A 14,679-nucleotide genomic window follows, 5' to 3' on the forward strand; every position below is an offset into this window, starting at 1 on the left:
TCCCTCTTTCATTCCTTCTATCTCCCCTCCATTCTCTCTCTTTGTTACTCTCTCTCTCCCTCTCTAATTTCTCCTTCCTTCTCATTCTCTTTCCCTTCTTCTTCTTTATTCTTCCTCTTTCTCCATTCATTCTCTCTCCATTTCTTCTCTCTGCCCCTCTTTCATTCCTTCTTTCTCCCCTCCATTCTCTCTCCCTCCTCATTTTATCTCTTTAATCTCTCCTTTCTTCTCATTCTCTTTCCCTACCTCTTTCTCTCATTCTCTCTTTCCCCATCCATTCTATCAACACACACACTCTCTCTCTGTCTAGCCATACCTTTTCTTTTCTCCTATCCTGTCATTCTTATGCCTCATGTAGGTCATTGGTGTGTGTCTCTGTCTCTGTCTCTGTCTCTCTCATAGTCTAACCATACCTTTTCATTTCTCCTAATATGTCATTCTCATGCCTCAGGTAGGTCATTGGTGTGTGTCTCTCTGTCTGTCTCCTCTCTCTGCCTATCTCTCTCTCTCTCTCATCATCATCTAACCATACCTTTTCTTTTTTCCTATCATGTCATTCTTATGTCTTGGGTAGGTCATTGGTGTGTGTCTTTGTGTCAGTGAAGCCAGTCAAAGTCCAGGAAAGGTAATGGTTGGTAATTGAATTCTGTCCTCTTTGTAGGACTGTATATAGGGCCCATGTTGAAGTATTAAGGATTATATTCTCCATTTATTGCTGCTTTTGATAACTTTTTGTGGGAATCTTATTGAGATTCAAGCCAATCTAATTCTTGACTGAACAAAAAGAAAAGATACCAAGAATTCCACTAGGAAGAGGAGTTCAACTGTGCTCAGAGTCCCTTTCTAGAGAAATGTTTACCATGTAAGAGGTCAGTGTCCTACCTGAAAAACACTCAGCCTATCAAATGCCTCACAGCAGACCCCTTAATAGGGAAGGTGACCAGAATGGATCCCTTGAGTTCCAGAGTTCTGAGCTGCAGTGGGGCTTGGCCTGCCAGCTCCCACACTAAGTCTGGCACCCTCTTGGTGAGTTCCTGGGACAGGGGACCAACAGGCTACCTCCAGAGGGGTAAATCCACCCAGGTTGGAAACTAGGTAGCTTAAAGCTCCCATGCCTATAAAAACTAGAAACGGGTCCAGGAGTGACTGCTCTATTTCTAGCCTGTGAGAGACTGGGAGACTCAATCTCATGAAAACAAAAGAAAACAAAGAACTCCTATCCAGGGAAGCAACATTTTTAATACAGGTAAGAAAGCATGAAAAAGGAGACGTGCTTAACAACACAAATAAAACCCAACCAAACCCAACCCTCGCAGCCCATCATCTAAAGATACCGTGTGCATCTGGCCTCCATCCGGCTCCCAAGAGCGACTCACCATGTCGTAGGTGGTGACGATCTTTTTCAAGACCTCCGGCACGATCCCTTGCAGCTCCATGGTGGGATACTGATCGTTGAGGTTCAGGACCACCAGCGGCGTATTGTCGGGTCCGAGCAAGCGTGTCGACACGGCCAGGATGCACTGCATGAGGTTCGCTACAGAAGAGAGTCCGCATAATTCTTTGAATGAAACGACTGCATTCTGTTCAAGAGAAAGAAAAGAGCCACTTTACAGAGAGCCAAGACTTCCCATTCCTCTTTCCGGCCACTTCAGGTCATCCTTGAACGGCCTGGCATAATGGTCATCAACATGGCTAGGGGCGCATCGAAGGACGATCGTTTGATCCGGAGGAGAGAAAAAAATTAAATGGCTATTTTCCAAAAGTCAATGAGGTGACGGACGTCGATAACCGGAACAGATGAAAAGCATGAAAAAAGCGGAGAAGCAAAATTCTTCCGGAGGGCACGACCCCTGCAGACTAACGTTTACAGCAATGCTAATATTGACTTACAATTGTGAACACACAAAAAACGAGTTCTTTTTCTACGGTCAAGGGAAAAATAGAGTGTATTAAAAAAAAAAGGCAGCCCCTGTTTGAAGTAAGTGCCAAATAAAGCAAAGGGGAAGGGGAAATCAGTATCGTAGAAATCTGAATCTCACCTGGTCATTTCCTGCACCACACGGATAAATACCTGGGTCAGCGCTGGCTCCGGCTCCAAATGGACTTTGAACGGAAGAGACCTCGTCGTGGGCATCTAGCCGTCACAGGCATAGCCTTGGCTTTCTGAGCTAGTTACTCTTCCTTCTCATCCTACCTACACGATCATTTGTGTTCCCATTTCAGACCACCACAAGGTATGTCCACCAGAAAATTCTTTTAAGGAAAATCAAGAATACCTTGAAATGAGAGGCAGAGCATGGGACCATAGAAAGCACAGGCATTTGGCCAGATGATCTTGGGCAAGTCAGCTTTCAGTTTCCTCACCCGTAAAATGGGGATAACACAACTTACACAACTTATCATTGGGTTACAGTATGGAAAACTCTTGGACAATAGTAAAGATCTCACTGATATGGGCTATTTTTATTATTATACTAAATATCCTCAAAGGCTTAAAAGTTTAGAACTGCCCAAGACTTTTGGGATCCCTGGGAGAAAGAATAATATTGTAAGGCACCCTGGAGTGGTAGATAAGGTCCACACTTGGATTCTATTTTTTTCATTTTAAAATTTTTAAATATTTTCCCATGATTCCATGATTCATGTTGTCTCCCATCCCTCTTCCCTCCTCTCTCCCGGAGCTGACAGGCAATGGCACTGGGTTATACATGTGTTCCAGACTTAGATTCTAGAAAACCAAGTTTAAGCCCTATTTCTAACATTCATATTGCCTATGTGACCACGGGAAACCTGATAAACCTTTTCAGGCTCCAAGACAACTCAGACTCCAGGCTGTTGATGAGTGGCAGATCTGTATTAGTGAAGGAGCTTTCCACATTGGAGATTCATTACACAAGTCCAAAATTTCCTCTCCCAATATCATCAATAGGCATCAGAATAACATTCTTAGAATTTAAAGTTATAGTCACAGATTATCATCAATAGGGAAATGACTTAACCTCCCTGGTTCTCAGTTTTTCCCATCTGTAAGATGAAACATCACCATAATAAATTCCTAGTATTTTAAGTTGTGCCTCAAAGCCAACATTAATGGGGAAGTCACTTAATAACTTCCTTCAGTTTCCTCATGTGTAAAATGAGGGCAATTGAACCAGAAGACCTCTAAGGTCCCTTTTTGCTCAAAAAATCTGTGGCTCTATGATTCTGAGTCAAGCCAAGTTATTATGAATGAATATATATATAGGGTTATCCATCTGAGAAGGAAGGAGCTGGCAGCTACAAATGAGGGAACAAAAAAGAAAAGCACATTTAACAACAGCCTACAGAAGTGAGTAATCATTGTGACTAAGTAATCATTCTGAATATTTTTAGCCGATTCTTATTGTCACATTTAATACAAGCACCAAACTGATCACTGGATCTTTTTGCCACCTCCACTGTATTTCATCTGAGGACCAGCTTAAATCGGGAGATGCTCGTTACCAAGTTGCCCACAAAATGATAACATTTTTCAGCCTCTCATATGTCAAAAGGGAGCAACAAATTACAGGGCTAGAGAAAAGATCTATACCCATAAAATCCCAGAGTTGTGAATTAACAAAATATTTTTTTTGCACAAAATTAAATCTTCACTCAGTTTACCTGTCAAAGAATTCATGACTGCTCCATGCTTCCTACTTATCTTCATGAAAATTTAAAAAATCATCAACTGAGTAAACTGGTATTTTCCCTACTTGTTTCTGGATAGCTAAAGAGAAATTTCCTGCTATCTGGGTCCTGGAAAAGCCATAAAGATGATAATGCAACAGGTAATTGTCCTAATTACAACTATGCATAGGGAAATGACACATGGCACTCTATGGTTGGTTTCAGCTAGATTGAGTCCTCAGATCCCAAGAAAGATGGGTGTTCATGCTCCTCTAATTTTTTTTGAGTCACTCCTTTGATTTCATTGGGATAGGGATCTCCAGTAAGGAGATTTCTTCTACCAATTTTGGCTTAAGAGTCTTATAGAATTGTCAGGGATGGAGGAGGTGGGGGTGTTGAGAGTTCTACCCTGATTTGTTGGTTGGCTCTCCATCCATTACACCACACAGTCTCTCATTATATTTTACCTCTAAGGAAAATCAAATAAGATAACATTCCCCAACTAAATAAGAGATTGCATAGCCATCAATCAGAACTGGGTTTGGTGGTTGAGAATTGACCAATAAAATATTTTACAGGTAAACAGAACTGTGGCCCTCCAGAACCACAAGGGACCTTAGGGATCATCTTAGCAACAGGGAAACTGAGGCTCAAAATAGTTACTGCTTAGCACAGGTGCCTGGTACACAATAAACACTAATAAATGTTAATGTATTTGGAGGATTTCCCTAAGGTCACAGAGGGTACAAGAGGCAGAGTTTCAAGGCTAGTAAGGAGTAAAAACAATTAAGAAAAATATGTGGAAACCACAAAGCAGATTTTCTGAATCTAGAACTCTTCCCATTTTGGTCATTTCATTTTAAAAATTATTTTCAAGTACCTACTTTTAGACAATACCATGCAACTAGCCAGTGCCCAGAATTTTGGATTCTTTCTTATCCTCCATAACCCCCCGTACTTACTAATTATAAATGACATTTAAATGGCACTTTGATGTTTGCCAAGCACTCTACATGCCTGATTAGATCCACTAGTTACTCAGTAAGATAGGTTGTAGCCTCACATTTGTTTCTATCCCCACATTAAAGACGATGACATCAAAATTCTGAGACATTGATTGGCTTGACCATAGGATCCTAGATTCTGAGCTGGATGTTATCTGGTCCAACCTTTTCATTTCATAAAAGAGAAATTGAGGCCCAGGGAGGTGATTTTTTGCCCAAGGCCACACAGGGAATAAGTGGAAAAACTGGGAGCTGAATCCAGATTCTCTTTGATGAGAATTCTGTTTAATCCACAGGCCTCATCATGGCCACACAGTTAATAAACATCAGAGGCAATATCTGAATTCAGGCCAAGTGAAGCCTCTATCCACCAGCCATATGGTAGTTGCTCAGTAAATACTGTGTAGATTGATTGCTTTAAGAAACTACTATACTCTTTACATAGGCAGCTCTTATCTCCTACTGTAAATATAGATCTATATTTATATATGCACATATAACATAGCCTTTTTTACACAAATGAGGGTCTATTTTTAGATATTTAGAAAGTTAGACATTTATATAAAGTTTTAGGAAACAAACTTCAAGCAGTAGTTATTTACTCTCTGCCCATCTTGCACGGAATCCACTAGAAGGCACAGGGACATCACAGGCCCTGTTGTATTTCCTAAAGAGATATTCAGTTGGGTTCACATTAAGGAACACGTACAGACATTGGCGCAGAAACAACATCTCTGCTTCTCATTTGTATCTTTACAGTGAGGGGAAAAAGCTCTATTAGTAAGATTTTGTGAAAAAAGAAAATCCATAAACTTGTACCAGGAGTTCATTATTCTAATATGTCACCCATTTTCTGCACGAGAATATTTCATAGCAATTTAAAAAATTGGATTGATGGGGGGTGTCATTAATGAAAAAATATTTTGAATGCCATTGACATTTACAAATCATTTGGGTCTGGAATGTGCATAAATAATAACTCTGTAAACAGTCTACATTTGCAAGCTATACGGAAACACCAAAAGTTCAATTTTTTTTTTTTTTAAGAAACAAGAAATGTACCTGCATGTTCTCTCTCAAATCTGTGGCATCCCGTATAGGCGGCTGGGCATTCTTGAACACTTCATCTACCGTTTTAATCCACAAGGTTCTCAAAGAGGCATATTCCCTGGATTTTTTCCCTTTCCTTACCGAAAGTCCCCGCTTGTGAGGCTTCCCTCCTCCCCTCCTGTTAGTAATAGCCACGTGAACAAAAAGAGAGGCGTGAGGCAACACCTCCCCAGTCAAAGACTGGAGCGGAACGTGCCGGTAACCGGTCTGTAAACACTCGAAGGGAATCGTGTACTGCCCGATAAACTCGTCCCCGATATAGTCGTCATCCAGAACCACAAAGCGCACCATGGCCAGTTCGGGGAGGTTGATCTGGAATTCGAAACTTTCATCGAAGATGGGGGTGTCTCCGTTCTGGTTCACGGTTTTGGTCCTTTGCTCGGCGCAGTCGGCGGGGATCCCGTGGATCTCCACGTAGACGTAAGGATCCACCACATCCCCTTTGGCCCCCGAGCCTTTGGGCTTGGGGAAGTTCTGCCCGCTGATGATTTTGATGTGGAGAAGCTGCGGGGACACCCCGGGGACGGACTCCTTCGTGTTGGCGCTGAAGAAGGAGACCTCCTCCCTCATGATGGCCGGCCGCAGCACGTAGCCGCAGTTGCCGTTCTGCCGGAACCAGCCGATGTTCAGGTCCATCATCAAGCCGGGGGTCTGAAAGTTCATGGCGACGATCTGGCAGCCGCATTTCCAGAAGTCCTGAGGATTCATGTTGCTGGAGTCGATCCTCATGGGACTGGGGAAGACTCTGGCCAGAAAGCGTTTGTTATAATTGACAAAATCCCCCGGATTCTCGTTGGCGTACTTGCTGGCGAGCACTTCGTTAAAGGAGCAAACCTCCCAGTACTTCTGGGCCTGAAACGACACCTGGAACTCCTTAAACTGGACCGACTTGCAGATGCTCACCAGCTCGGAGAGCTCCTTGCAGAGCTGGAAGCGTTTCAGGGGCGCCACGTTGGGCTGCTCCGCGTTCTCCTTGCCCATCCTCTGAGACATCTCCGCGCCTTCGTCTTCGTCCGTCACGTCCCCCTCCATCCCCGGGCAGTGGCTGGAGAGCTTCTTCGCCTTGACCAGTATCTTCCCTTTGAGGACGTCGGGAGAAGGCAGGTAAGAGTCTTCCACGTTGGGCGACGTCGTGTACAGTTTGTCTCCCAGAATCTTCTTCATGTGTTGCACCATGACTTTTTGCTGCTTGATGGAACAGTGGTTTTCCAGACACAAAATAAGGGGGTACTCCGAGGCGAAGAACGCGTACTTGTTGATGATGTCGATGACGCTCCGGAAGACGATCTGCGAGGTCATCGTGTGGCCCGTGTAAATGACCGGCTCGTTGTCCGGCCCGTCCCACACGTCCAGCTCGACGCTCCGACAGCCCATCTTCAGAGCGCGGATGTAGCCCGTGATGTCCGACGGGCCTCGGAACTGGTCTTCGATCAGGTAGGTGTTGTGAGATGAATTGATGAAATAATGGGATAAAGGCTGCTTCATGTCCTGGCAGACCTTCTTGTGCTCCGGGTCAAAGATGTAGCAGTCGGGGGACATCAGGTAATTAGTGAAGCCGTCGATGGAGAGCCAGCCCCGCTCCTGGCCCTCTTTGGAGGGCTCGTACTTGTGAATGATCTCCAGGCTGATTTCTTCATTGATGTGGGCCACCCCTTGCTCCGCCTCCAAAAACATCATAAGGTCCTTCGTGTCGAGGAACTCTTTATTGCTCGAAAACTGAACTAAAAGGAAGTAGATTTCAGGCCGGGTACAGAGCTCGTGGAAAACCTCGGCAAACTCTTCCTTCGTCACTTCGGTGCCCGTTTTGTCCTTGGACTTGTGCAGTTCTTTGAACTTCAGCTCGATTTTGCCGGTTTTTAAGCCGGGGTTGAGGTTCTTGATGCACTGGACGGCGCTGCACAGAGACATGTGACCCAGATTGTCCACGTCGACTTCGCCAAACAACTGGGAAACCCAAGAAGTCCGCATGTTGTCTTGGCTGCTCTCGATCATGTCGAGCGTGTGCTTCCCGTAGGAGATGAGGTACCGGAGCCCCGTGACCCAGATGTTGGCCACGTCGGCGGAGTTGGCGACCAGATCCAGAGACTCGTAATTCTCTCCGTAGATCACAGAAAACGCGCAGTCTTCAGAGATCTGGTCGGAAATACCATTGCTGCGGAAAATATCTGTATTTTTCCCTGTTCTCACTTCCTTGATGGATTTAATGTCGATCTTGGCTTTCTCCGAGTCCTTCTTGGACGGCTCCCATCGCAGGGACTGCATGTCGGCATCTAAGAGAAAATACCGGTGGTAAATTCTAGAGTTGGAGCGGACCTTCTTGAGTTCCGAGCCCTCCACCATTGAATTGATGCAGTCGCTCGCACTGCTGATCTTCTTCTCTGTGGGCATGCTGCTAAACGACACTGTCTTTTTCCGTTCTCGTTTCTGTTTGGTACCATCCTGGGAAAAGAGAGGGAGAAAAAAAATCAATTTGAGCATATTTGGATAATATATGCATTTGGTTTCTGTGCTCTAGGCTGGGGATAAAATGCTAAGGTATTTTCTCTCCTGGAAAATAAGCTGGTCTTTCGCTCATTAAGCATACTCTAAGCCTTGGGCCGAGAAACAAGATATTCATTAACTTCTACTGATTATTCTGGGAAACACAAGGATAATACATATTACTGACAGGTATGAATCCGTTCTTAAATTAATGCTCAATGGGACGTGGCAAATGTCTAGCCCAAGCTTCAGGGTAGCTGCAGAGAAATCTTTTGTGGTTAGTCCTGACCCGTAGAGTGTCCAAGTTATCTGGGCGAAGCTAGACAGAAACCAGGGGGTACCACTGTGAATTAGGAGCAAGATGAAAGGAGGGCGTACCAGAAGCCAAAGCTTCAGGACAAATCCCAGACTCCCTAGATTTCCACCTATCTGGATTATTCATAGTCCCAGAACCAAATACGGACATATGAACTTCTACTTCAAATGGGAGATGAAAGGGGGGAAGGAGAGGAGATGGGGAAGAGATGAAAGCAGAAGGGAGATGATACAGGAGATGAGGGAGAAAAGTGGAAGAGAGGGAGAGGAAGAGGGAGAGAGAGGATGAAGGGATGGAGAGGGAGAAAGAGACAGGTCACAGGGAGGGAGAGACAGAGACGGAAACTTGGGTTTCTTCTGGCAGTGGTTCCCAGCTTGATTCCGGAAATGTGTATTCTGCATTACATAAGGTCTACAGTCATGGTATTTCTAATATTCTTCTCATACTCCTAAAAATAATAATAAAATTAATGAGATCTATGGTCTCATTAATGTGAATACTATAATCCATCCTGCCTAAGCTGTGCTACCTTCTTCTACCCCAGGAGTTCACCCAAAGTGCTAAGGGTTGCCCAACCATTCCTTTGACATTTCATAAATAACTGTGTAGTGCATGAGCTGTCCATGAGTTTTCCCTCATTCTTGCTACTAACAAGAGTATCACTTTCCACACATACAAATCTTCCAAAAGATTTCTCCCTCTCCCTCCCTCCACATATCCAGTTTGTTGCTATATCTGGCTATTTCTCCCTTTGCAGTCTTTCTCACATCCAACACTTCTCTCCACTCACATAGCTACCACCTTTTTTCAGGTCCTCATCACCTCTCACCTAGAATATTATAAATAATATTATAACAGTCTCCTCATTGCTTCCTTTCCTGGTTCTGCCTTAGACATTTTAGACTTTCCCACCATGCATCAGGTGCCATCTCACACTGGAATTTCCCTCAGTGCCCAGGTCCTCCTCTTTTTGGAACATCCATTTGTCTCTGTGGTCTTCTCGCCTGGAACATCCATCTGTTCCAGTGGGGACCCACGCCGGCCAGTTTTCATTTCCCTCCTGGTCCTGCTCCCCTACATATCCACACCATGTCATTCACGTGAGTACTTTCTTTACTCCTTTTATGAGTTGTCTTCTTCTACCACAACCTAAACTCCTTGAGGGTAAGGACTGTTGGGCTTGTATTGGTATCCCTAGAACAACACATGAAATAAATGTGTGGTGTCTTGCCTGCTTCAAGTCTGTCTTGACTGAAGTCCATCCTGTACACATCCACTGAGAACGTCCCTCAATTACAGATCTGACCACATCCCTGTTCTACACAGTAAACTACGGGGGCTCCCTGTTGTCTTTGGGTTCAAATAGAAAAATCCCTTTTTGACATTCTAGCCTCAATTTATTTATACTCATTGGATGGTGCTTTGCTTTCCCCACTCTGCAATCCAGCCCTATCAGCCTACTCTCTGTTCTTCCCATAGGACACCCCATCTCTTGTCCCCCTGCCTTTGCCATTTCCCCGTTGGCATTTCCACTGCCTGAATGCAAACTCTTTGCCTCCATCTCCTAAAATCTTCCTTCCTTCAAGAAGCACCACTTCCCCAGCTGTTCTTGCCCTCCTGCCAAACAAGCTTGTCTTTAAATATTTTGTATTTCTTCTCTCTGTATTAGTACTGTAATTAATTAATAAATATAATTAGTGAAATTAATTACAGACATAGTTGCTGCCTCTTTGGTTGGAATGGAAGCTCCCTGCAAGTAAGGATCATTTCATTCACTGTATCTGAATCCCTAACACCAAGCATAGTGCTTGGCACATAGCAAGATAATGGGCTTAATAAATATTTGTGGATTGCTTCTCTGTTGACATTCTCTGCCACATGTCCTTGGTATCTAACACACTGCAGATTACTCAAACCCACCATAGACTTCTCCATTGCCTCAGTGGTAAAGATCCTCAGAATTTTTGAAAACACTGAATGGTGGCCATAAGACACCATCAGAAAGTAATCCAGCATTATTGTGTCTTTCATACTACCCAGAGAGAAACCAGGGACTACAGAGATTTCTGTGAGCAGCCAGGAATTGAAGTGGATAGAATGGCAGGTCTGGAGTCAGGAAGACTCATCTTCCTGAGTTCAAATCTGGTCTCAGATACTTACTAGCTGTGTGACCCTGGGCAAGTCATTTAACCTTGTTTACCTCAGTTCCTCATCAATAAAATGAGCTGGAGAAGGAAATGGCAAACTGCTCTATTATCTTTGCCAAGAAAGCCCCAAAGAGGGTTATTGAGATTCAGACAGAGCTTCAACAACCAGATAATAACAGATATAAGACACCATCAGAAGTCAATCTAGTATTATTGTCATTTATACTACCCAGAGAGAAAGCAGGGACAACAGAGATTTTTTAAAACTCTTCCCAATTACAGTGTTTTTTTTAGTTCCAAAGGCAAATCACATGACTCCCTTCCCCCAAACTCATGTGCACGTTTAATTCCTGCCTCCCAAGCTGATTTATTAGTAGGCAGAAATAACCTGTAAGCATTCGGTTTAAGTCAAAAATGTATGGGTGGTTTAAAATGATTTTTGAAAAAAATAATGTTAAAACTCCCAACAGATCTTCTTACCTTTTAATTTGTATGTGAAGCCCGTGACAGGTTTTTCAATCACCTAGAACTAGATTCCATTTTGTTCTCTCTGCTTTCATGTTCAGAGTGTGAGGCATGGGGGATAAAATCTGGACTTACATAATCATGCTGAAAGAAAGTGTCGTGGCCCCAGGAGGAAAAAAAATCACATGCAATCAAATATTATACAAGATCACTCTAATTCTTCCACTCTGGACATAACTAGTTTAGAGAAAAATCTCTTTCATCTGTATTTTGAAAAGCTCTTATGCTCTTGTCAATGGCTGAAATTCAAAACTGCTTTTACTTTTTGAATATATACAATTTCATAAGCAAATTGCATTTTGGGTAATTAAACTCCAACTCTGACTCTTATGAGTATCATTTCCCTCAGAGTTTCACAATAAGCAACAGAGGCTTCTGTGATTAGATGCGAAGATATAAAGCATAAAAGCCAGCAGTAAAAATACTTTTAAAAAACCAAGTTTATCTTCAGAGAGGAGAGAAACAAAAAAACAAGGGCCACTTTATCCACGAAAACACATTTTATGAGAATGGCTCCAGATCCCCGAAGCAAGTGTGCCTTGTGTTCTAAATAGCCAATCAGGTTTCCATGAAATTAAATCTGTGATCAGTCCTAAGTAAGGGCATGAAACTTCTAAACATGGAAATTTCCCATTTTCCAGAATGAGAATGGCTTTATTAAAAAGCAAGACACATTTACAAAAAATGAGAAAGTGCCCTAATCGGATTTCTCCATGCATACAGTTTCCTACAACACCCTCAAAATACTACTATTTGGAAATATTGAAAAAAGAGTCACAGTAAAATGAAAAATGAATTAGGAAAAGAAAGCTGCAAGTTTTCACCATCCATAAACTTTTTTGGGCTATAATCTTACAATGTCTTTACTCCAGCATTTAAGATAAGTTATGGCGAAGGTCCAAGATTTTTTTGGTCAGGGTCTTCCAACTTCTACTGCAATCAATAAACCCTCTGTGAGAAGTCAGATTAGAAATTTGCTATAACTTGAAAAGACGATCAATCATCTCTTTGCTAGCCTAGTGATTAACTAGAGAGTTCATCGTGAGCCATCACTGAAGCCATCACTTTAAGAATTGTAGGTTCTTCTGCTTTGGAACCAATAAATAGTATTGATTCTAAGGTGGAAGGTAAAGGCTTTAAAACAAAAAAAGAATTGTAGGTATGTGGAGTAGCTAAGTGGTACAGTGGCTAGAGTGCCAGGCCCAGAGTTGGGAGGACCTGGGTTCAAATTTGACCTCGGATACCTACTAGCTGTGTGACTCTTGGCAAGTCACCTAATATCTCTCTGGCTAATCTGTAAAATGGGGATAATAACTTCCCAGGGTTGTTAAGAGAATCAAATGAGATTATATTTGTAAAGTGCTTGGCATTTAATAAATGCTCATTCCCTCTCAACGTGTTGTATACAGTAATGGGAAATTTCCATCATTCCATAGTTCTATGACCTAAATCCAGAAGGTACTTTTGAATTTTTACAAATCTCTGATTCTATACTCTGGGGTAAGCTGGTTGGTAAATGTTTAACAACTAGCCAGAACATACTTTTAGGTTTAATCTGTATGTCTAACATTTTCTCTATCATGTAAGTCTAGACAATCAGTAAAAACAGTAAGGCAAACGCAGATTTGTAGTGGCTGTAGATTTCAGAGATGTAAACGCTCACCCTGAAAATTGAACAATCTTTCCCCAAGCCACCATATGAGCTGCCTCCGGCACACCCCTGGCTACACCAAGTATATTTTAAAATTGTGTATTCTTATTCAAATATTTCAAAGTCCTATATGTAAAAAGCTAAACCCTGGAGAAATCATGATCACTTAAATCACTCTCTAAGACAGCTTCTTTATCTTTTTTTTTGGTCATGGAAACCTTTGGCAGCCTGGTGAAGCCTGTAAGCCTCTTCTCTGAAGATGGATTTTAAATAATTAAGGGAAATGCTAACATTCAGGTAGAGGTGAATGAAAATTAAAATGTGATATTTTTTTTAACCATCTAAATTCAACCTCCCTCCTTCCCCCCCACCAAGAGATTCACTCACAGAAATTCAGATTACAAACCTAAGAGAAACTGGGTCTGCAAATGAGTATAAGCATCGGGTTTGATCTTTGTATCTACATTGATTATCAGAACTCCCTGCATATAAAACTATCTATCTATCTATCTATCTATCTATCTATCTATCTATCTATCTATCTATCTATCTATCTATCTGTCTGTCTGTCTGTCTGTCTGTCTGTTTGTCTGTTGTCTGTCTGTCTACCTATATCTATCTGGCTGACATCTATCTGTCTTTCTGTCTCTCTGTCTGTCTCTATCTATATCTGTCTAGCTTTCTGTCTATCTATCTATCTGTCTATCTGTCTGTCTCTGTCTATCTACATCTGTCTATCTGGCTGTCATCTATCTGTCTTTCTGTCTGTCTATCTTTCTATCTATTTATCTATCTGTCTCTGTCTATCTATATCTGTCTATCTGGCTGTCTGATGTCTTTCTGTCTGTCTGTTTATCTATCTGTCTGTCTGTCTCTATCTATATCTGTCTGTCTATCTATCTATCTATCTATCTATCTATCTATCTATCTATCTATCTATCTATCTATCTATCTATCCATCCATCCATCCATCCATCTATATCTATGTCTATACATGATAGGGAGGACCTCATAAATATCTCTGGTCTCACAGAATGTCAGAGTTGGAAGAGATCTCAGAAGTCGCCTTATCCCATCTCTCTACTATGTGACTTTCCATTAGAGCTGATATGTAGCCCAATAATTATAGTGGAAGGAAATGGCAAACCATTTCAGGATCTTTGCAAAGAAAACCCCCTAAAGAGGTCACAAAGAGTTGGACAGGACTGAGAATGACTAACCGATAAAGTGCCACCTTCTCTGTAACTGCCTATTTGAGAGACATGACCCTTCACATCTAAGCTCCAATCCTAATCTCTATCATAAAGCCTTCCCCAATCCCTTCACTGGCACAGAGAGTGCTTTAGGGTCTTGTTTTGTTTTGTTTTGTTTTGTTAAGCCCTTACCTTCCATTTTAGAGTCAATACTGGATATTGGCTCCAAGGCAGAAAAGCAATAAGGGTCAGGCAATGGGGGTTAAGTGACTTGCCCAGAGTCACACAGCTAGAAAGTGTTTGAGACTAGATTTGGACCCAGGACCTAGGCCTGGATCTCAATATGCTGACCCATCTAGGTGCCCCCCTCCTTTAGGGTTTACAAAGAGCAATCATGTGCATTAACTAATTTGATTCTCATGACAACCTTGAGAGGCAGGTAGGATATAGCTTGGCACTCAATAAATGCTGAGAACATTAAAGTCATTTAAAGACTAGGCCAACCCAAATATTGTAAACTAACCAAAAACATTACCCTCATACATGTAAATTTGTACTCACATTTATTTGAGGCAACTAAAGGGTACAATGGATAGAGAATAGA

The 14,679-nt window shown here is 42.3% G+C and overlaps 1 protein-coding gene across 1 annotated transcript in view; it reads right to left on the reverse strand.

Moving 5' to 3' along the window:
* Positions 1–258: 258 nt before the first annotated feature.
* PLCL2 (phospholipase C like 2) overlaps positions 259–14,679 on the reverse strand; it is a 134,076-nt gene continuing 119,655 nt past the window's right edge. The window contains exons 2-3 of the mRNA XM_044679562.1: positions 5,715–8,201; positions 259–1,580 (exon numbers count right to left, since the gene is read on the reverse strand). Coding sequence (XP_044535497.1) covers positions 1,275–1,580; positions 5,715–8,201 — 2,793 coding nt within the window. The 3' untranslated portion in view covers positions 259–1,274. The remainder of the gene's footprint in view (positions 1,581–5,714; positions 8,202–14,679) is intronic.

The sequence above is a fragment of the Gracilinanus agilis genome, chromosome 5, assembly GCF_016433145.1.
Source record: "Gracilinanus agilis isolate LMUSP501 chromosome 5, AgileGrace, whole genome shotgun sequence".
Lineage (NCBI taxonomy): Eukaryota > Metazoa > Chordata > Mammalia > Didelphimorphia > Didelphidae > Gracilinanus > Gracilinanus agilis.